General features: G+C 40.6%; 2 protein-coding genes across 10 annotated transcripts in view; one reads left to right on the top strand and one right to left on the bottom strand.

Annotated features, from left to right (window-relative positions):
- The window catches only part of KIAA0825, a 195,725-nt gene extending 192,527 nt beyond the window's left edge, over positions 1 to 3,198 (bottom strand). For 3 of the 5 annotated variants that reach the window (XM_080972311.1, XM_080972315.1, XM_080972314.1), the window contains exon 1: positions 2,733 to 2,870. The gene's annotated coding sequence lies outside the window, so the exon portion shown is untranslated. Of the gene's footprint in view, positions 1 to 2,416; positions 2,701 to 2,732; positions 2,871 to 3,020 lie in introns of those variants that run through there. The other 2 variants (XM_080972312.1, XM_080972313.1) reach the window with 2 other exon arrangements.
- The window catches only part of SLF1 (SMC5-SMC6 complex localization factor 1), a 31,766-nt gene continuing 11,298 nt past the window's right edge, over positions 2,858 to 23,325 (top strand). The window contains exons 1-13 of one of the 5 annotated variants that reach the window (XM_080972465.1): positions 3,350 to 3,414; positions 3,464 to 3,551; positions 4,289 to 4,402; positions 4,842 to 4,917; positions 8,861 to 9,104; positions 11,059 to 11,221; positions 12,555 to 12,686; positions 13,353 to 13,406; positions 15,544 to 15,696; positions 17,790 to 17,956; positions 20,449 to 20,586; positions 21,399 to 21,558; positions 23,130 to 23,277. In XM_080972465.1, the coding sequence (XP_080828591.1) occupies positions 4,289 to 4,402; positions 4,842 to 4,917; positions 8,861 to 9,104; positions 11,059 to 11,221; positions 12,555 to 12,686; positions 13,353 to 13,406; positions 15,544 to 15,696; positions 17,790 to 17,956; positions 20,449 to 20,586; positions 21,399 to 21,558; positions 23,130 to 23,277 (1,549 nt within the window). In that variant the 5' untranslated portion in view covers positions 3,350 to 3,414; positions 3,464 to 3,551. Of the gene's footprint in view, positions 3,055 to 3,317; positions 3,415 to 3,463; positions 3,552 to 4,288; positions 4,403 to 4,841; positions 4,918 to 8,860; positions 9,105 to 11,058; positions 11,222 to 12,554; positions 12,687 to 13,352; positions 13,407 to 15,543; positions 15,697 to 17,789; positions 17,957 to 20,448; positions 20,587 to 21,398; positions 21,559 to 23,129; positions 23,278 to 23,325 lie in introns of those variants that run through there. The other 4 variants (XM_080972463.1, XM_080972467.1, XM_080972466.1 and 1 more) reach the window with 4 other exon arrangements.

The following is a 23,325-nucleotide window of genomic DNA, read 5'->3' on the forward strand; positions in this document are numbered from 1 at the left end:
TGGCTAGAATTGCCTTTTACTAGCTGCAATTGGTTTGACAGCTATGGCCACTGCTGTACCAGGAAGGCCTGGCCACAGTATTTCATGCATTGGTTACTTCAAGACTGGATTACTGCAATGCACTCTTATGTGGTGCTTCCCTTGCGATTGATCCAGAGGCTGCAGTTAGTGCAGAATGCTGCAGCATGATAGCTGACAAAAGTGAGGCCTTGTCAGCATATAACACCGGTGCTCAAAGATCTGCGCTGGTTGCTGATTTGCTACCTGGCCAAGTTCAGGGTGTTACTATTATTATTTAAAGCCCTTAACAACTTGGGGCCAGTTAACCTACTCAGCTGCTTCGATCATCAGAACAGGTGGTACAGGTGCTACATAATATCTGTTCTACATCTGCAAGAACCTGATCTTTTATTGTGGCATCAACAAAACTTTAGAACTCCCTGCCTAGTGATATCAAGCAGGGACCCTATGTGTTCCTTTTGATGCCTGGTAAAATCATTTTTATTTAGACAAGCCTACTAGTTAGTTGTTTAGTAAGTTGATGCAAGTTTTAATCTGTTTCCGGTCTATTATTTCAACTTTTTGAAAGTTTTAAATTGTAGTTATTTTTTCTTATTGATGATTTTATTGTTTTATCTTTCTTATAAACTGCTTTGAGTTTTGTTGCTTACAATCAAGTGTTTTATAAATTTTATGAAATAATAATAATAAAAAAACAACAACTGTGTTTTAAGGTAAAACGCCTTTTTTGCCATGTAGAACATATTGTTTACACACCATTGCAATCTCCAAGCAGTGAGAGACCACAAAAACTCCAAGGGTTCATGCACTCACCCAAGTTCAGTTTCCTTGGAATGATGGTTAGAAGAGACCGTGGAGTCTTTAGGATACAGTATATGGTTTTATTTACAACTATGTAAAGTGTGAGCATAGGATGGAGAGACTTGCAACAGCAACATTCACATAGATCTTGCTTCCCCTTTAGGTTTCCAGGGGAGCCCCAAAGTCCAGCATAAAGGAAGGCATGTCTCTCCCTCTTAAAGTTTCCTGCTCACTCACACAGCAACTCTGACTCTTGTTCTTCTACCTACTTGGAAGATGAGAGGGGTGGGAAAAGGCCCACCCATCTAGTTCTGTGGCACAGAGCAACTTCTTTGGATATGCTAAATCATGGTACTTAAGTAGCCAGTCAAACTTACATTGAAAAACAAACTGGTTTGGCAAGCATCCTCATACATTCTACCCTCACAGATACAGGAAAAGGACCCAGGATATCATCCAGACTGACCCCGCCCCCAACCTCATAACAGTATACACTGGTCTACTACAGTTACTCATGAGGTCTTATTATATTCAGAAGAATTCCACTCCATCTTTAGTCCATATTTAAGTGCTCACACATGTACATGCACATATAGCAAGTGCTTCAGTGAGGGAGCAGAACACAAAAGTGGCAGAGAGGGCAACACTGTAAAAGTTTTTCAGACTGAAGGTATTTGCCATCTAGAACTATCCATTTCCCCCCAAACTGAAGTATCTCTTGCTGCACATCACGTCATGCATTTAGTTCAAAAGAGTTTGACAGCGCAACCCTGTGCTTCTCTACTCAGAAGTAAGTCCCACTGAATAAAATGGGTCTTGCTCCCAAGGACATAAGCCTGCTACCTGAGTTAATATTGAAGAACAATGTGGGGAAGAGGAGGAAAATAGTACAGTGGTACCTCGGGTTACAAACACCTCGGGTTACAGACTCCGCTAACCTGGAAGTAGCCCCTCGGGTTAAGAACTTTGCCCCAGGATGGGAACATAAGTTGCGTCACCGCAACAGCGGGAGGCCCCGTTAGCTAAACTGGTACCTCAGGTCAAGAACGGTTTCAGGTTAAGAACGGACCTCCAGAACAATTTAAGTTTGTAACCAAAGGTACCACTGTAAACCAAAGCTCAGGAACTTCTAAACAGGATACAAAACTGGGACCATGGGCATAGCCAGGATTTATGGGGGGGGGCAGGACCCCCCCACCTGCCACCCTCTTTTGTCTAGCAGATTCAGAATGAATTGTTTCAGCAAGCTGTTTTAAATTACTTTCTTTTGACCAAGTGCTCAGAAAAACCTGTCAAACTTTCTACAATTTATTTTAGTTAAGTATTTTTATTTCGTTGATGGTGGGGAGGGGGGAACTGCCATGGGCATAGCCAGAATTTATTTTTAGAGCAGACAAAGCGTTATTTGGGGTGGAGGGCAGTTAGTTAAGTAGTTTTATTTATTTACTTGATTTGGGGGGAGCAGCTGCCCCTGCCCCCTCCTGGCTACGCCCATAGCAACCGCCCCCCTGCTCCCCCTATGCGTGGGACTATATTAGTTTGGATGAAAACCTAACCAAGGAGCAGTAGTAGCAAAAAAAGAGTCCTGTGGCACCTTGACTAGGAGATGCACAGAATGTGCCCTACTAAGTTTCAGGGGGGCAGCCAACTCCGCCCTCAGCTAAGGAAGCAGTCCTGAGGCATCTTTTTAAGCCCAAACCCATTCGCCAGAAAGCTCATATAAGAATAAACAACAACAACACATCTGTCAGTGAGTCTCTCCGTCTCCTTCGTCTCCCTTCGGCGTTTGAGGAGAACCAGGGACGGAAGGCGAGGGTGGCAGCAGCGGGCAGGTGGGCGCTTCGGAGGCCGAAAGGAGGGCCGAGCCCCTTTCCCGCCCCGCTGCCCTGACAAACTCCGACGTCACTTACCAGGTAGGCCGGGCCCCGCTCCCTCTTTCGGCGCCTGGTAGCCCCGGAGACCAAACGAGCGTCAGTAACCACGGCTCGGAATGGCCGGGCTCCGACATCCGGAGGAGGAGCCACCAAGACGGAGGAGGAGGCCCAGGCTCTTTTCCCGCGCGCGAAAGAGAGCGAGCGAGGGAGCGCCTACGCGGGAAGGAAGGAAGGCGGGAGAAACGCTCCAAGTACTGAGAGCCCGCGCCGTGCGACGCTGAGGGGAAATCGCCTGAGGTAAACGGCGCGCGGGGCTGTACATACGGGCAGATGGAGTTCTTCGAGCCGGTTGGCAACGGTGCGCTCTCCTCAGCTCAGCAGCATAGCCCTCGAGGCTCTCGTAGGACGCGCTCTTCTTTTGAAACTGCATCTATCTGTGGGGGGTGGGGAGCGTATTCTTCAGAAACTCCCTGAGAGCCCACCCCTCTCCCCCCACTTTCAGTACTTCTGCCTTGCGATTTCTTTCCCCCCTTTTTTTCCCGCGCTCCGAACGCGGCGGCGGGTCTCGTTACGCGAGTAGCGTAGCGGGCGTAGTCTCCGTAGGAATCTCTGCGCGGGTTCCAGAACTACTGTATTTCAAAGTCGCTTGACTTAGTGATGTTCCGTCGGGTGCCTTCTCTTTTTGTAGCTTCTCTTTCCTGCGGACGTGTCTCTCCAGGTAAGAAGGTTGCGTGCCCGAGCGAGTGGCTTAACCACTATTGTGGCAGAATCTCAGCCTTTTTTTTATAGGCGTTGTTTATCCAGAAGCAAAGTCCCGCAGAATACAGTGGGGATGACTGTAGTAAATGTGCATTGGCTGGTAGTTCCATAGTTTCTCAAACTTGGGGCACAGATATTTAACTTTGCTCGCTCTACAGAGTACGGTGAAATCCTAGAAAGGTTATTGGTTTTGCATAGCATGACTACTTCAAATAACTCAAGTAGAATACTCGAATAAAAGTGTGTGAATCTTGAAGTCTCAAGCCTAACTTTCTGAACGCTCCCCCCCCCTTTTCTGAAAATACTTATGACCAACAATCCCCAAATACCCCCTGCTAAGAAACATTCCATTTACATATATAGTGGTACCTTGGGTTACATACGCTTCAGGTTACAGACTCCGCTAACCCAGAAATAGTACCTCAGGTTAAGAACTTTGCTTCAGGATGAGAACAGAAATCGAACAGCGGCAGCGCAGCCGCAGCCGGAGGCCCCATTAGCTAAAGTGGTGCTTCAGGTTAAGAACGGACCTCCGGAATGAATTAAGTTCTTAACCCAAGGTACCACTGTACATTGTAAATGATACAGTTAGGCATTAAGCTGTGTGTCCTGGAAGACCTTCTCTCTGATATTTTAATGTAGGTTGTAAACTCCTTTGAGATTTTTTCCCTTAAAAATATAAAGTGTTATAGAAATGAAATTAATAGTAATAACAAGCAGATTTGTATAGTACCGTAGTTTGGAGTTGATGATTTAAGTGCATCTACTCTGCATCTTAACAGATTGTGCCAGAATATATGTTGTACATATTTTTTCTTTTTTTTTTTTAACAGATGGAAAGTGACATCCAAAAACGGAGGATCCAACTAACTGGATTTAAGAACCAAGAAAAGAAGGCCCTAATCAAATTGCTTCAGACACTAAAATGTGTTTTTTTAAACACTACGGTAAATTATGATAATTGATAAGCCTAAATATTTTGTGGGTTTTTATCACCTAGATTACAGTGGACGCTCAGGTTGCGAACGTGATCCGTGTGGGAGGCACGTTCGCAACCCGCAGCCCTGTGTCTGTGCACACACAGGTTGTGATTCGGCGCTTATGCGCAAAGCACGATTTAGCTCTTCTGCGCATGCACGAGCGCCGAAACCCGAACGTAACCCCTTCTGGTACTTCCAGGTTCGGCGTGGTGTGCAACCCGAAAATGCACAACCTGAAGCGTCTGTAACCTGAGGTATGACTGTACTTTACAACATATGGTATTCATAGTGGTAAAACTGAGTGCATGCTACACTCTGGTAAAAGAGTAAATTCTACTTCTTACCTTATTATTTTTGAAAATGTGTATGCAATTTTTAGTTTATGGTTGTGTGTTCTTTTTGTTAGGAATACAGAGATTGCACTCACCTTATAGCAAAGAGGCCTTGCAAGAGTGAAAAGTTCTTAGCAGCATGCGCAGCAGGTATGTATAGTGTGCTGTTCCTTTGCAGACGGTTTGGAAACTTCAGCTGGTGCAGAATTTGGCAGCCAAGTTGCTCAATAGGGCAAGATAATTTGAGCATATTACACTGATCCTGGCCTGACTGCATGGGTTACCAGTTAGTTTCCGAGCCCAATTCAAAGTACTGGTTTTTACCTATGAAGCCTCAAATGGCTCAGGACCACAATACGGTAAGGACTGTCACTTCCCTTATGAGCTGATCCTGTGATCATAATCTGAAGCCCTTCTTTGTGTGACTCATCCATTAAAGGTCTGGAGGATGGCAACATGAGAATGGGCCTTTTCTGTGGTGGCTCCCTGTTTGTGGAATGCTCTCCCCAGGGAGGCTTGCCTGGCACCTTCATTACATATCTTTGGGTGACAAGTAAAAGCATTTCTCTATAACCAGGTCTTTGACTGATTAACATTCTTTGGCCTTTTAAGTGTGTTTATTATGCTAGATTAGTGTTGGCCATTGTTGACTTTAATAACATTTTAAAATGATAGTGTGTTAAAATGGTTAGGGTATTTTTAATGGTTTTAAATTACATTTAATTGGTAACATCTTGATATATAGCCTATAGAGTGCTTTTGGAAGAATATTTTCTTGTAAACTGTATACAAGTTTGTTAAATAATACCTATACTCAGATTAAACATTTTAAAATTGTAACCATTAACTACTGAAGATGCACTGAGTATAAACAATCAATTTATCAAATTACTTACCTTAAAAACTTTAATGCATAAGATTTTAAAAAGGCCATTCTAATCTGTTACATGTTTTCTTGGCATCCACATATGTACTCTTGGGGTATGATTGTTGGGGGCTGTTGTTGCTGTTGGTTTTTTGTATCTGTGTTATAGATCTTGTTGCGATTTATGTAGAAATTTTTTCAGTTTAGTTGTGTATTTTTTATGGTTTATTTATGGTTTATGACTACTTTTGTTATGTTGTAGAGGTACTTAGCATTTTTTTATGTTGTAAGCTGCCTTGATCATGGTTTGAACTGTAGATCGGTGGCGAACAAATAAAATTATGCATATGTGTGTACATAACTAGAGTTGGTTGTGTTTTATATCTCTGCGACCTTAAAAATCCTGCAGATACTTAATTCTTAGTGAGCACTTTGGGTATTGTACCTATTTAACAAGGTTTTCATTTCTTACATATCACCATAAATTTCCCAGCAATAACTTCTCTTTAGCTTTCATAGTTGTGGTAATTCTCATTGATTGTTTAACACATTTTTTGCTAATGGCAAAGATTTTGACGAATTTGAAAATACCTTGTAATTGTTGGCATCCATCTGTCTTGAGAGATAATGGAGTATCTGCTGTAACTAGAAACTTGTAACTGCTGCCTCCTGCATTTGTTTTTGCTGCGTTATCAGCACTGAAGTGACCTTCAGTGCAAGCCTTGGCAGTGTGTATGGAGGTCCTGGGCTGTCTAAGAGCTGCCCCACTCAACCTCACTGATGTGGTCCAAAGGAAAGCAGGGCAATACATTTGGCACCAGCTTAGCTGCAGGAATTATAGGAAGGAGGCATAGAAGACTCCATCTAATCATCTTAGGGACTCTACTCCAGATTTGTGTAGGGTTTACTCCTTACCCTTTTTTCCTCCCACATATGTCCCGCAAGGCAGAGGGTAGACCATGCAGGGAATTGCATTCCCAAACATCTAAGAGGGCATCAGGCTGGGTTAGGCTATTCTAATTTGGGATGCAGGTGGCACTGTGGTCTAAACCACTGAGCCTTTTGGGCTTGCTGATTGGAAGGTCAGCAGTTTGAATCCGCACAACGGGTGAGCTCCTGTTGCTCTGTCCCAGCTTCTGCCAACCTAACAGTTTGAAAGCATACCAGTGCAAGCAGATAAATAGGTGGTGGGAAGGTACACGGCGTTTCCGTGCACTCTGGCTTCCGTCACGGTGTTCCGTTGCGCCAGAAGCGGTTTAGTCATGCTGGCCACATGATCCAGAAAGCTGTCTGTGGACAAATGCCGGCTCCCTCGGCCTGAAAAGTCCTTTTGCCTTTTACTGGACTTAACCGTCCAGGGGTCCTTTACCTTTTTTTTGCTATTCTAGATCCCAACTGGATTTTAATTAAAACATCTAACGTGATAAAAATGGAAGGTATCAATAAGTTTAAAATCACGAGTTTTCACAAAAAATAGCAACTCGTGCTCTCAGAGACCTGTGGATACACAAACTCCTCCTTTCAACCTCTTCTTCATGTGGGTGTGAACCCAGACCTCTTATTTGAACTGTGGCATCTCAAGCTCCATGAAATGACTGCACCTTTTTCCTTGCTGGCCCTAATGCCTGAATTTGCCTTTCAGCATGTCTCCATTCAACCATGTCTCTTATTTCCCTTAAGCCTTTCCTCAATACTAACCTTTTCTGGAAAGCTTATGGATAAGCACCTAATCCCTATGGTAAATAAACCAAAGTACCCGTGCCTCTTTCTCCCTTTCTTCCCCTGCTTTACTGTTGTCTATTTTAGATTGTAAACTCCTTGAGGTAGGGACCTATTATAACTGTTCTTTATAAAGTGCCATGCACACTGGACTATAAAGGTCAATTATTATTTATATATTTTTCTTGTGTCAGCATCAATAATACAGAAAACGCTTCTGTCCTAGAATGTTAACTCCCTACAAACTTGTTACAAATGCACACTAGTGGAAGCTACTCAAAGGAAACTTGTGACTGATTTTTTTTCATACAAAATCTGAGTGTTTCAGGTAGCATGCCTTTGTGATGGGGAACCTTTTCACCAAGAAATATGAATACAGGGTAATGGTTCCTAAACAAAGAAGCTGAGAGTACCTTTCCCCTCCCCCTCCCTTTCCATCAGATGACTGCTGGCATGCAAAGCTAGCACCTATAGAAGTACCATCTGGTAAAACGTTGCCTTGCAATGGCACAATCTGCTCAGCTCGGCTGTAAAATTGATTAGGATCACAGTTTTAGCTGCTTCACTATGAAATATGCTGTAGTTCGTTTTTATGTAAAGCGTATGGTGCTGCTGTTACTGATTTGAACCCTGAAAGAATAGGAAAATAAGGTTTGGGCAAAGGAGGAAAGGGGACAATACCATCAAAATCACATTTAAGCTAGCATGTTGAGTACATGATGTGCTAATAGAAGAGAAATCAATTTTGGAGGTGGAAGCTGCTGGTATTGACTGAGGTTATAGGGCCTCCAGAATTAGGGTGGGCATGGCTGTAGTTAAACTTTACAGAGTATGTTAGCTGGTGGATGTGTGATATTTATGGTTCACATTTTGAAGATGAAAAGTTTCAGAAGTATGAGTGTCTCTCAGCTATATTTTTATTTTAGAGCACATGCTGACAGAACATAGAATAATATATCTGAAATATGCTAATGCAGAATAAAAGGGGGGGTTTCTTAAAGAAAGAATCCATGTGTAGGAATGGGCAGGCTTTATTCTCCTGCTTGCAGTCCTTTGCAAAAAAATCTGTTGATTTTTCAAAGCATTTCCCCACCCCCACCCCAAAAAGAATGCTTAGTGTTTTGAAAGCGTGATTAAAGCTGCAATACTATACATATACACTTGGAAGTAAATATATTGTATTTTTGAGAATATATTATGCATAGAAACTAGTGTATAAGCATGAAATGTTAATTAGTACAAAGTTTCACAAAATGAATAGACACATTTTTTAAAAAAGCTAAAGAATTCTTACCCAAAAAATTAGGATCACTGTTTTTAATGAAAATGTGCCAAAAAAAATTAACGTTATAGAAAAGGTCAGCTACTGTAGTAAGAAATTACATTAAGATCCCTTTTTTTTCTGCCCTAACAGAGGTTGTTACTAATTTTTATATTTGATCTTCATTTGATTGCCATTTGTCTGCAGAAAAAAATTCTTTTGTGGATGACAGTTCATTTGCTTTCCAGGAAAGTGGATACTAACCAAGGACTACATAATTAATAGTGCCGAAAGTGGCAGATGGCTTGATGAAACAACTTACGAATGGGGATATAAAATCGAAAAAGTCTCCCATTATTCACCTCAAATGCAATCTGCACCTAAAAGATGGCGCGAAGAGCTGATACGCTCTGGTGCTGCAGGGGCCTTTCACAGATGGAAAGTTGTCCTCCTTGTTATGAATGGTGATAAACTAGAGGATTCTTTGAGAAGGTAGGATAAGACTTCTTAAAACTGAAGAAATTAATATGTTATTTCACTTTGATTTAGATGAAAATAGTTTTGTGGGTGTTTTCCTCCCTCTCACTTACTCTGGTCCACAGCAATTCTGCTACAGGGTCGCTTCAACGATAATGTTTTATTTATATAGAGATAATATTGGTGTAGGAGAAATTGTAGGAGTTTGCTATGAATTGTGAAGTGCATTTTGGATGTTTGGGGGTTTTCCCCCTGTGAGTTAGAAGGGATACCCAGCCGCACAGAAAATTAAATAACAATACCACAACCGATTGCGTAGAAGAATCTGCACAAGGGTTACTTCCATGTGGACAAAAGGTCCTTTTCTTCAGTCTACAACTTTGTCTTGCAAAGATCTTGAATATGTTTTTAGTAATTGGAACACATATAATAATGAATTCCAAAACCAAACAGTGTGATTCATTGGGAAGTATTGGACTTGGTCCACAGAGACCTGGGTTCAAATCTCTATTAGAAGCTCAGTTGGAGACCTAGGACAAATGATCTCAGGATTGTAAGGATAAAGTGAGGTAATTGCATGTATGCTGTCCTGTGCACCTTCAATATACCGTACATTCTTCAGAATTTATTTTTAATTTACTGTTTTCACTGCTAAACTCAGCAGTTATTTTACTACTTTTCTTTTGCTTCTCTGTCTTTCTGCCCATAGCTCTCCCCATCATGGCTGATTGTGGGGGCTTAACAGGAGGAGATGGTACTTGTATTACAGTGTTACAAATCCACCTGTACTGTTGTACCTGAAGTGTCCTTTTCTTGATGAAATTAAAATTAGTTTCCTTTCCCAGTAAACTGTACAATTCAAATCACTCATTGATCATACAGACGTAGGCCCTTGCAAGCCTCAAGTATTTGATAAAAGGCATATAAGAAATCTCCAGCAGAATTGGCAGCCCCTTTCCCACATGTATTTGTGTTGTGCTGATTTTCCAACATAAACTCTTTGGGGGAGTCCATGTGGTGCTTTCACCCTCATTTAGCTACAGTGAAGGAGAGGAAGCAGCAGCCTCATTGTGCTGCCCAACAAACTATAGGTAGAAAAAGGAAGTAGTGGGATGCACTATTGCAGTTTGCATCATATGGTTGCAGAATGGGGCCAGGTGTTCATACTGACTAGAGTGAAGATGGCCTAGGTTACACACAGGAGCCAATAATCTGGCGTTAGAGATTTGGGGCTTATCCACACAGGTGCCCTGCACAGGTCCATGCTTCAAAGTTCTGTGCCCAAGCAACAAAAAGCAGTTCAGGTTTTCTATGGATTGACGTTGGCTCCAATTCAACTTTAAAGAGCAGGTTTTCGCGGGGGCAAAAAAAGGAGAACATTAAAGTGTTGACCGTGCCTGTAAAGTGTGGATAAATCCTAACTGAATTAATTTTTGTGTGAAAGGATCTTCTTATGTCCACTCTGCTTCCTATTCCTATTTGCATTTCCGTGTGTGTGTGTGAGTGTGAGTGTGTGTGTGTGTGTTAGGTTTGGTGTTTCTATTGGGTTGCGCCCATCTGAAGAACAATGAACTTACTTGGAGAGAAGAAAAAATGGGAAATGAATATTGTCTATTATGGTCATTCCCATTTCTGCCCCTGGTTTTCACATGGGACTTTTTCACACAGTTGGCTCTTCGCATGTAAATCCAGTAGTAATTTCTGTTGATCACTTTAAAAACAACAACCACCGAATCAAGCATTTTGACTATATGAAATCTGTTCAGTTTTAAACTAATGCAGTGACAAAGCAAATATGCATGTTTCTGATAGGAATTTTTTAAACTGCATTTTTAGGTATGTGTTTCCTCACCCCCCACCACAGAATTAAAGAGTAGATTTATGTTTCCTTTTTTGTATGTTGTGTAGGTTTTAAAATAAGAGTTACATTTTATATTTTCATCAAGTTTATATTGTTTCATTCCTACAGAGTTCTAGAAGCAGGAAAAGCCACAGTCTATGCAGCATTAAGTGCACCAAAGGACATTACTCATGTGTTAACTAATAACCCAGCATTAGATCAAGAAAGAGAGAAGCATCTCATTGGTGTGCCATACTGTCCAGTTGGCTATTTAGAAATTTATCTCTTAGAGGCAAGTACACTTAATATAATGAGAATCATAATCGAAATACATTATTTTAAATGTAACTGTTGATTTGTGGCAAATTTAAGAGTCAAATTTAAGCCAAATTATCATTGGATTAATATTTCAACTCTGATTTTTATTTCGAAGCATTTAAATTCTCATGAATACTTCACAGTGAAAATTATCAGAATGCTATTGTATCCATCATCTTCCTTAGATTGCATACAAGACAGTGAAGTATAGCAGCATTAAGGAAATGTTGGACCGTGATTTGCTTTTGTGTGTTTGAGGCTAGCAAATCCTGGCAACGTTGCAGTTGGAGACCTTGTGACAATGTTTGCCAGGACTTCAGACCGTATCTCTGGATCAGTACACTATGCATGTTGATCACCTAACTGAATGCCCACATCTAACAGGGTTGCAAGCATGTTTTTTTCAGTATTGGATTTGGAGTTGCCCTTGGTAGTCGAACATGATTGGTGCATTTAGTCTATGTCTGCAATCCCATTAACATAAAGTCTTGAGCAGAATGCACCTTCCTATCCAACTCAGGATCCAGATGGGAATGGAAATCATTCACTTCCTTGGGCCTCTTCTTGTGGCTGTTCACAGCATATTACTGAAAGCCTTGTGTGTGCCTTCCTGAAGATTGGGGCCCATATATTGAATGCTTGAACAAGCTCTCTTTCTAATTATATTTTCACATATTCACAACTGTTTCAGTAATAGAGCTGTACTCTCTAAGCCAGAGGTGGGTAACTAATGCAGTGTTCCCCAACCTTGGGCCTCCAGCTGCTTTTGGACTACAGTTCCCATCATCCCTGACCACTGGTCTTGCTAGCTAGGTATGATGGGAGTTGTAGTCCAAAATCAGCTGGAGGCCCAAGGTTGGGGAACACTGAACTAATGGCCCTTCAGATGTTGTTGGACTCCAGGTCTCATCATCCTCTACCAATAGGACCAATGGCCAGGAATGATGGTACTTGCAGTTCAGCAACATTTGGAGGGCCACAGCTTAGCCACCACTAGGAAAAGTCCAAATTGCTTGAGTTGGATCCAGACTACCTGCAGAAGGAACCCCTGAAAATGAGCCCCTAAAAAGCTGCTTCAGAAAAATCAGGAGATTCCCTGGAGCAGGATGACAGAGGGCACTGGGCACTTTCTTCCAGTGGGGAGGCTTCTTCTGGATCTCAATTCCTATAACAAATGGAAGAAGTCATTCCATTCACCAGAAGACCAGGCTGGATCCAACCCATAGTGTTTTAGCTCTAATTGTCTCTGTTGCTGTATGGCCTCTCTATATTTGAATAGACAATAATATGCTGCATTTATCACCCAGAAGGAAATTAAAAGCGATACTGAAATATACCAGGAGAACCATCTTAAACCCGAACAGTCAAGACAGGGGATGACTGGCAGGCATCTTGCTGAAATGAAAAATGAACTTATAAAGCATATATATTCTGAACAGGTAAAAACTAGTCTTATGTACATTTATTACTTTTATAGCATAGGTCAACTGAAGAAAAAAGTCTCCACATAAATAAATGTGGAAGAACCTGGTTCACCAGATTACGAGATTACTGCTCTTAACCACTGCACCACACTGGCTCTCTCTGTGTTTGGCTCTGTGCTGTGGGACACAGGCAGCTGTTTGTGTATACATCTGGCAAATTTTACTTGATTACTTTTTTGTGTTTTACCCGTAACTCTCTACCCATAGCTTGGTAATGATCTTGGAAAGGACATTGTCTGAATAGTGAATCTCATAAGAACTGCAAAATGCTGCTGATACTGAACCTCAGTTGATATATTGTGTGACTAAAACAAGGACCCTCCCAACTTATTCTGTGTATCCAATGGCATTTATTTACCACATGTGCTTACTCAGCAGCAATTCCCGATAAGGCCTGCCACTACCTCTTACGATGTTCACAAAATGCCTCAGTAACTATCCCCTATGAACCTATGACTGTAAACCTCAGTCGTCACCCCGGAACTTGGTGAAACTAGCTTCCAAGTAAACAGCTTTAGGATCAAACAATTTCCTTTGTATTGTTACCATGCACTATGACTGACAAATTTTGAGTAAGCATACATTCTTATTTTAAATCAATAATTTGCTTTTAATTTACAGGCAATGCTAAGAAAATATACTCAAATAGACCAAATGACTGAGTGCAGAAATGTGGTAAGATATGGATACTGGGCTGGGAGGGGAGAGAGAGAGAAAGAAAAAGATGATGCTGGAATAGTTTTAGTTTCTTGCCAGCGATCGGGTTTCAACAAATGCTGCCTTTACCTTTAAATATTATGCTAAGTAAGGAGAGAGGAAAGGTTACGAATGGTGACTTCATAGTGTGTCTATCACAGCTCAACATACACATATATAGCAAATTCATGCATGTTTTCTTTATTCTACTTCAAATGCTGCAGCTTTCAAGGGCAATAGAAAAAAACACCTAAAAAGCACTGGCATGCATGCAGAACAAGCAGTCTTTCTATTGCAGCTATTGATACTCCCACATATGTGTGAGTATTCAAACCTGAAGGAGGTTATGGCTATGGACTCTCCGCCCCTTTCCCCCATGTCTTGCTTACAAATATTGACTGGGTGCACTCCAGGTTCCCATCTGGGGAATCTGTTCTTTTTAGAATTGCAAGCCCTTGTGTTCAAATGACAAGCTTTGCTGCCAATGTAGAATGCGATTCCATCCTTAATTAAACGTATCTGTGTGTGCTGGATAGTGTCTGCAATCCAGAGAATTAGCTGAGCTCACACTAAAAGATCCTACGCCCACAGAAATTGCCACATACAAATGTTTTACATAGCAACCCTTTGGATCATTTCAGAGTCCTCAGCATGGGGCAATTAGGTAGGCTTAAATATCTGCACAGCATATCTATCTTTTATAGCTTTTGAAATTCACAAAGGGATATCCCAGTGCTTAATGTATAATTTATGGTAATTCAGCACTTGCTGCTCCTCTTGCTTACGATGGGAGTTATGCAATTTATAAATCTGGAACGCAGCTAGTTGTGATTTGGGATAGCTCTGTGAGCTAGAGTAATGATGTCAGGTATATGCCAGATTTATAATTTTGTTTTATGAAAGCCCCCAGTGAGTCATGCACTGATCCTCCCAACAACTTATTCCTTGGACATTGCAATCCTGAAACCCACCTGTACATCACCCATTAAGAAAATTAAGTTTAATAATAGATGTTCTGCAATACAACATAATTAAATGATTAACTAAAAAAAAGTACTTTCATTTTTATTTCTTACTATCCTGTGTTAAACAGCAAATATGGTGGATGCGAGGATGGAAAGTATTTAGAGAAATACCTGGGATAGACCTGGGGTATGACATTGGGAAAGGATTGTTGCTATTCCCAGTGGGTTAATCCAGTTGGCCAGGGGTGGAAAACCTCCAGCTCACAGGCCTAATAGGCCTGGCAGGGATCCCAGTTTGGCCCATCAGGCCATTTTCCCCAAACCATGCCCATCATATGTGATGTCAGGTGTGGGGCAGGTAGAGATGCAGGAACCTTAAAAGTGCCCTCCTTGATTATGCTTTGGAGGAACTTAGTAGTGCAGTTGACCCCTGCCCAAAACAGAGCATGTCGAACTCTAGTGGGCTTATCAGTGCCTATCAATGGTAATAAGCAATAACTTCAAGGCCACTGGATTGGCTGTGCAGCTGATTCCTGTTAAAAGCAAGCTTGGAGTTACCATCTCTCAGCTCATCCCACTACAAGGGAAAAAATTGTCACCAGACATGTTGGGTGATTGACAGGGGGCACGGCCCCATCAACTGTCAAAGTGGCTTAGTGGGGTTGGGGGATGCAAGCAGGCAGTCTGTTCTTTGCATTTTATTTTTTGTTACAAAATTGGCTGTTCTTTTCCATATATATATATATATATATATATATATATATATATAGACTTTGTGTTAGGGTTTCAACTTGGATTTATCAATTTTTAAAGAATTGATTAACCAAAGAAGAGTCCCAATTAATCAAGCAACAGACTGTTTAAAAACAGTCATTTTTAATACTACTTATAAAAACTATGGATAACTGTTTTCTCTTTCTCTGCCACACTGGAGGAAATGTGACTTCTAAAACTATACCTAGTTTGACACTTTTGTGCATTCTCTAAAAATAAAGGCTTTCTTTGTGCTTTAGAATTGCCTCAATTCATATGCAAATACAGTTTAATCGATTAACCAACAAACTTAGAAGTTTCTTTAAACGGCCCTAACTTATGTTTATGTGTATCTGATCAGTGCTTAATCTTGTAATTCTTAGTCTTTCATTCCCTAGGCAAAAAATACTCGCTGTTCTGGAGGAACCAACAATATACTTGAACTAGTAGATGACCACTTATTTCCTATTGCAATCTCAGAATTTTTATCTGGAAAAGATCTGATTCCTCCTGCTAAACTTGTTCACTCTCTTCTAGAGCACATACTTCAGGTGAGAATGGCAGCTTATGAGAACTGGTACATTGCAGTGGCTAAGAAGGAGTGGCCGGGTCACTGGTTTCTCTTGCCTTACCTTAGCCAACTGTTTGTGCCTTCAGCACCTCATCTTCAAAATTAGCTTAATACTGTACTGAACTCCCTTACAAGGCTGTTGTAAGGATTTTACTCATACGACTATGTAGGTACTAAATACTATTGTCAGATATGAAGTATGATGTCAGTGTAAAAGAGGTTAATAAGTTGTTTTTCCTTTTTCAGTTGCTTTTATTTTTAACCTTATTTTCCCATTTGTTTTCCCCCTAGTTTGATGCTATGATTTTTAGTATTTACCACGCTAAAATCCCAGTTAATGTGTTTAGCACACAATGCACACTGATTTTGCTACATGAATCTTTCCTGTAGTATCGAAATGCTAGCCAGTTTGGCAGACTGTGTTGGGGAGGCACTTTCCATTGCAGTGAATAAGGAACTTGCAGGAGCAGGAGGCAATTGCATCCATTTCCTTGTGAATTCTGACATCCATGCCATGGCACTGAAGGGCAAATGGGGATGCCATGACCTTTCAAACCACTCTCAGACCTAGAAACTGAAAGTTTTGGAGTTGGCTGTGATTACTTGGTGGCCAAGAACACTGAGTTCTGACTTCAAAACCAAATTCCAGCAGCTAGATTTGGCTTGCCATTCTTCCCTGTTTACAATGTATATACCCTGTTTCCATGTTAGAAAAAGCTGTGTACAGTGGTACTTTAGGTTATTAACTTAATTCATTCCGGAGGTCCGTTCTTAACCCAAAACCGTTCTTAACCTGAAGTGCGCTTTTGCTAATGGGGCCTCCTGCTGCTGCCGCACCGCCAATGTGTGATTTCTGTTCTCATCCTGGGGCAAAGTTAGTACAAACCCAAAATGTTTGTAACCCGAGGTGTTTGTAACCCAAGGTACCACTGAACTCTGTCACTTCTCTACATATCTATGTAAAGGTAAAGGACCCCTGGACAGTTAAGTCCAGTCAAAGGCGACTATGGGGTTGCAGTGTTCATCTCGCTTTCAGGCCAAGGGAGATGGCGTTTGTCCACAGACAGCTTTCTGGGTCATGTGACCAGCATGACTAAACCGCTTCTGGCGCAACGGAACACCGTGATGGAAACCAGAGCACACGGAAATGCCATTTACCTTCCCGCCGCAGCGGTACCTATTTATCTACTTGCACTGGTGTGCTTTCAAACTGCTAGGTTGGCAGGAGCTGGGACAGAGCAACGGGAGCTCACCCTGTTGCGGGGATTCGAACTGCAAGCCTTCTGATTGGCAAGCCCAAGAGGCTCAGTGGTTTAGACCACAGCACCTCCCATATCCCATATATATTCATGTAGGTAGAACTAATCAGCATTTGTCAGGTAGCCCTCAAGCCACCCACCTCTGGGTGCCAGGCTCAAGTGAAACAGCAGCCCTTCTTCCTATTTATGCATGCAAGTCTGGAGCATTTCTGATTGCCCTGTGTGAAATGTATGTAGCTCACTGGTAAAGTACATGCTTTACATGCAGAGCATCCCTGGTTCAATCCCTGGCATCTCCAGGTAGAACTGGCAGACACACCTAGAGCTGCTGCCAGTCAGTGGCAACAGTACTGACTTAGATGGACTCAATGTTATAACACAGCTTTTGTATTTAAGGACCTTCACTACAGTGTATCCCTAGGTTTCTAGGCTGCCAGTCTTTGACGTGGAAAAGAGCTAGCACTTCATTCCCACCAACACATTGAAACTGATGGGCTTTTAATTCATACTGTGTAACTGTAAATTATTCTTAATGGTTTGGGATTAAAGGTAAAAGATTACCTGAGAAATCTACATACACCACTTTGAGTTCCATGATAGAAAAAAGTGGGTTATAATGCTGCTTAAATGGCAGATCCAATAAAGAAAGATGGCTTAGTGATAAATATATATTGTGTGGAAACATTGTTGAAAGGTGGTATGTATTTTAAAACACCATTTATTTGTCTCAAACTAGTTAATTTCAGTGGCAGGAACAACAGGTGTAAGATTGGAACAAAGTGATAGACTGAGATGTGTTCATGTTTGATTACAGGGAAATTCAGACCCTGCACTTCCTGTTCAGTTCTTTCATATCATGTATGCTCTTCTTCAACACGATCCTCCTTGGAAATCACCTTCTATGTTAACGTACTACCTGGAAGTTCTTCAGTGTCCCATTTGCATGAGGGGAACATGGCCTCTGTTAGAGATGCTTGTGAGGTAAGACCACTCTGGAATAATTCCATTGGCCTGATTTGCACAAACTACAGTATGGTTAACAAACCATAGTTAAAGCTGATGCATCTAGTAAATGATCACTTAAACCTTGATTTCCATTAAAGGAGACACAAGAGCTGCTGTTCACTTGCGGCTCTATAGCTTGTGCATGGTAAATATTCCATAACCATAGTTATGGAGGGAATCCAAGTTTGCTCATAATACTAAACCTATGGTTAATGTTAACTAAGATTTATAAACTACGTGCTTTTTAATGAGGCACTGAAATTACAATAGACTATGAAAAAGGTAACTCCTTCTCATGGAATACGTACAATGTTATTTCTTAACCATATATACCCACCCCAATATTAGGGAAAAGTGAAGGAAGGTGGCTTGGGTTGTTGTTTTTTACAATCAGGTTAGAGTGTTGGACTATGACCTGGGACACCAAGGTTCAAATCCCTACTCGGTCATGAAGCTCACTGGGTAACCTTGGGCAAGTTATCGTCTCTTAGTCTAACCTACCTCACTAGGTTGTTGTGAGGATGAAATGGGGAGGAGGAGGAAAACCGTATACACTACCTCCAGCTCCTTGGAAGATAAAGGTGATATATAGATGTAATAAATAAGTAATCTTACTTTAAGGGGGGTAGGAAAGTTTGGGTGCAATCCAGATAATAAAACTGTCTGGATATTGGCAATTTTACTTGCTATTAATTTCAGTGGGGTTTAAGCATGCCTCTTTAGAGCACTTCCACAATGTTCCACAGATTTAAGTTGGAGCACTGTGTCAGAATTGTTCAGCAGATTATCAGTGTGTATGTCAAGTCAATGAGGTTTTATTTTGCATTTTTCAACTTTGAAAAATTGGGTTGAAAAATGCATCACATGATTTTTATTTTTTTATTTTTCCTATTTTTTTGTATGTATTCACAAACCACTCTGTCAGGTGTAGTACTTCTCAAGCCCACGGGACTACAGTATAGCATAAGTATAATCAGTTGCTCAGAAAGCTCTTGAAATATTCAAGTAAAAAATATTTCATATTTGTAAGATTTTAATTTGACTTTTGACTAAAGTGGCTTATGCTTTCTGAGCCTTTTAGTTCAGAAAAAATATGAACTAAAGCAAGATTGAGGTTTTTAAAATTACGCAATGTGCAGAGAAAGTGAACAGAGATAAGTTTTCTTCCTTTCATAGTACTAGAACTCAGCGTCATGCAATGAGGTTGATTGGCAGTGGATTCAGGAGAGATAAAAGAAAGTACTTCACACAAGGCATAATTAATTTTGGTTTATGGAACACAGTGCCACACAGTGTGTTGACTGCTAGATTAGATGGCTTTAAAAGTGACATAGTCAGATTAAAGATGAGTAAGTATATAAACTGTTATAAATTGTGAATTGCTTGTGAGCATCACAGAGGCATCTGCCTAGCTACAATAATGGTGGAAAACTTGATGGAAATGTAATTCTGGATGTGGAACATCAAGATGAAGATAAAGCAATTGATGGATGGGATCTAGGCATCTCCATCTCCAAAGGAAGGTCTTTCCCCCATTCATTGAGGGGAGTTTGATCCAGTGGAGACTCCTTCTCTGCTAACTGGTTATTCCCATGTGCAAAAGCCAGAGTAAGTGGTTTTTGGCAACATCACTCTACACTTCTGGAGGATCTCCCAACCCTCCCAAGAAAGTTTTCAGGTGCTGCAGGGTGAACGAAGAATTGCAGGAAATTGCTCCTGCCCATGGGAGTTTCCAGATACTGTAGTGGATTTATTCCTGAGGCAAGACTGGATCCAAGTCAGTAAATGCAGTGAAGAACTTTCAAGTTCACTGTTTTTCTTTAGGTTCAGGAATTTCTTGAGCTCATTGTAAAGTCCTCAGAACTTGAATGCATTTAAAACAGCTAACAATTAAAGTTATATATACGGTCTGTACATATGAAGACTGTTGTAAAAAGCTGGAAGCCAGACAATTAGCTCTTTGGAGAGAATAGGGGAGCACAGAGTGCTGAATCCTGCCCTTGGTTTTCTCAATCAATAGGATTTCATCATTCCTGTCTGCAAGCTCCATATGCATAGCCCAAGCAGTGGAATCAGGCTCAAAGCACACTTTCTGTTTACAATTCCTTATTTGACTGGGGATTTGTGCATTTATTTGGTTGGTTTTTTAAAAATTTAATATCTTGCCCTTTATCTGAAGAGTGCAGGTTGGGTTACAATAACAAATGCACTGAAAATAAAATAGCAACACTTTTAAAGTAAAAACAATCTTTCAGTCCCTGTAGCCAGTCTGCAAACATCCTTCTAGATACTTTATGGAAACACAGGTCTTCTGCTGGCACCCAGAGCTGAAAAAAGGTTAGCACTATGTGGAGCTCACAGGCACCTTACTGGAGCTGGTGAACTTTGGGCTGTGGGGACAGAAAGGAAGATCAGAAAATATCCTGATTTATCTGACCCTTAACTATTGCTTGTGCTTTCCCCACCAGGTCTTGCCTTTACTGCAGTAATATTTGTCATTCAGTCCCTGTTACAGAAACCACAGATGAGGCAAGAATGTTTCACAAAACACTGTTAATGTTTCTTATGAATATGTTCCAAGATGAAGTAATAGCATTAACAAGAAGGTGTGTTTCAATGAATGTTTTTACCTTTTTAATTTCTAACCCATTTTTGTATCTTACCATCAAGTTGTGCCCAAAGTACATTGTACTACCCACTTGATTACTTTTCCTGTACTTTTATGTCAGTTTTTAAGAAAGCTATTCTGATTCTAGGTAAATGGCCAGATATGTTTCTAAACTTTTTTCAAAAATTACTTTTACACATTAGTTCTTTAATTTACACACACACACATGTGCTTAAGTGTGTAAGTGTTTAACATTGCAGTTCTGTGATTTTTCTTAGTCTAGGCTTAGATTAAAAGCCTTTTTTCATAATGTGCACATAATACTTAGATTTTACTGGAGACAATTCTGGAAATTACACTGTAACAGCAAAAAGCCTTAGGCTTGTAACCTCTTCCTTTATGTGGTGGTATGTTTCTTTGTTCTTAAAGTGCAAAAATTCAAATTTTTAAAATTAACATTACTATGGGCTGTATCCAAGATTAGCCATACTCAGAGTAAACCTATTGAAATTACGGGCACAACTAACTTCAGGCTATGAATTTCAGTGGGTCTTCTCTGAGCAGAACCTAGGTAGATACAAATCTATCCACTGTCCCCCCCCCCCCTAAGTTTGGGGGGGTTTGTTATACTTCATTATGCCTGAATATCACTCTGGATTGTAGCTAGAGATATCATTTCTATCAAAGTTTGAATTCCGTTGTAATTTAAAACGTGCTAAATTGCAGATTTTAACAGAAGATATACTGTGTGTTATGTAATCATTGTAACGAAACAGAAAAACAGATTTAGGAATTATTTTTCTTTTACAGTTTGTGTGAAGAAGATTCACAGCAAGCACAAGTGATGCCACAAACTGTTCTTCTGGAAACATTCTGGTTAGGAAGTGAATCGGTGCTTTTCACAAAACGTATAAATATTCTAGTAGACTGGGTCATAAATTCCTATAGAGAGAAGTACAAGACAGATGATGTGAGTGATTTATCAACTATGAAGAGTAAAGAAAGCCCAATAACGCCTTTTGTGTTTTGCTGCTTTCTCCCAGGACTCTTAATATTGTTCCATGACTGTATATGTTCCCTACTCCCTAGAACAAGACTTTTGCGTTGTTGTTCCCCAGATGGCCTTAATCATGGTTAAAGGCTATTGTCTATTGATTTCAGTGGGTCTTCTCTGAGCATGACTTAGCTGAGTATCTCCTTTATGTGGCACTGCCACTTAACTGATTAGTAATGTCATCTTAAGTATGTTTTGAAACCATGGGTTGACGTTTGTTTAAAATACTATTGAAAATGGATCCTTGGAACTGTGAATTTCTTCTGATGAATGCAAATAAATTCTCTCACAACTGATGTATCTGAGAAGCTGATACCTGAAAATCTTGGTTAACAGCTTATGTCATAAGAGATTTCTGTAATCTCCAATATGTCCTCAAAGTAACAGACGCTTTACCCTTTGTGTCGGTAAAGATAGATCTAAAAGGGTTCCCCCTGGTTTCAAGTAAAATATGCAAAATGGAGAGCTTGGTTCCTGGAAAACAGTTGCCTAAGACAAGGTTCAAAATGTCCCGGAGCCATGATTAAGTGAGGCATACGCTATGCTATTTATTTCAACATAGCAAGACTTTGTAATCTTTAATTAGAAATAGCTTGATGGGAGCGTACTTAACTGAGCTCCTGTAGCATCAGAGTCAGTGCCCTTCTGACAATTTCTATACAGGGGAATCCCTGCTGTTGCATGCGTCAGCTCCTTCCAGTCTGTTCTGCCCCCGCCCCCTTTCAGCACCAAAAACGGCATGCGTCTTAGTAGTCGTGTGAGGAGTTGCCTGTACTCATGAGTCAAACAATTGAAGAGAACCATTTAGTTTTAAATGCAGGAATTAATGATTTGAATCAGTTTCTTATGTTATGGAAGACCTGGTTAATTGCAAAGGTATTCTAGAAGCTACCATATAATCAACTATACTAGAGCCTCACAAACAAAATGGAGAATGTAAATTCTCCCTATGTATCAGCCTGTAGTTTTATTTTGGATTAGCATGGCGAAACAATATATTAATTGGAATATACATAAGCAGGGTTAAATATTTGGCCTTCATTTTAGCTCCTCTAGGGGAGTAGTCTGTCCTCGAAATATTTTAGCAGGGGGCATTTGAATTCAAGAGTGAGTTGCTTGGTCCAATCCTGGCGTTGAAGTTAGCAGCACATGGTAGCAGGGCCTCAGCATGTTTAATAGAGCAGTTATCTGTTCCATCCAAGCACCTAAAATTTGTGCTTCTTGAATGTTAGTGGATAAAGATTGGTGATCAATAAGATTAAATATTTCAGCTCCCAATCACATGAACAAACAAGTCATAATCTTCTGGCAATATTGTGGTATAGTTAAGGAAACTGTAGTAAGACCTGGTAAATTTCTTGGAGTTACGATGCTCATAGGGTAGACTACTTGCGTGAGCAGTTTAAAATGGATGAAACAGACTTTAATTTCTACGTTAAGAAAAAATATAGTAATAGAGAGATTTTAAAGGCGATCTTCTCTTCTAGATCATCAAGCATGAAGTAGCTGACCTGTTGAATAGAATTTTGGGAGTTGTGGTCGAATACTGGATTCTTTCAGGGTTCTTAATAGACAAAAATATGTTACATCCTGTAGCTGCGGATCTTGCATCTTATATTGCCATTTCATGTAATGGTAAGATTGTAATATATTTTGTCATACACATGCATAGTGAAGAAACTC

The sequence above is a fragment of the Podarcis pityusensis genome (assembly GCF_964106645.2).
Source record: "Podarcis pityusensis genome assembly, chromosome: 11".
NCBI lineage: Eukaryota > Metazoa > Chordata > Lepidosauria > Squamata > Lacertidae > Podarcis > Podarcis pityusensis.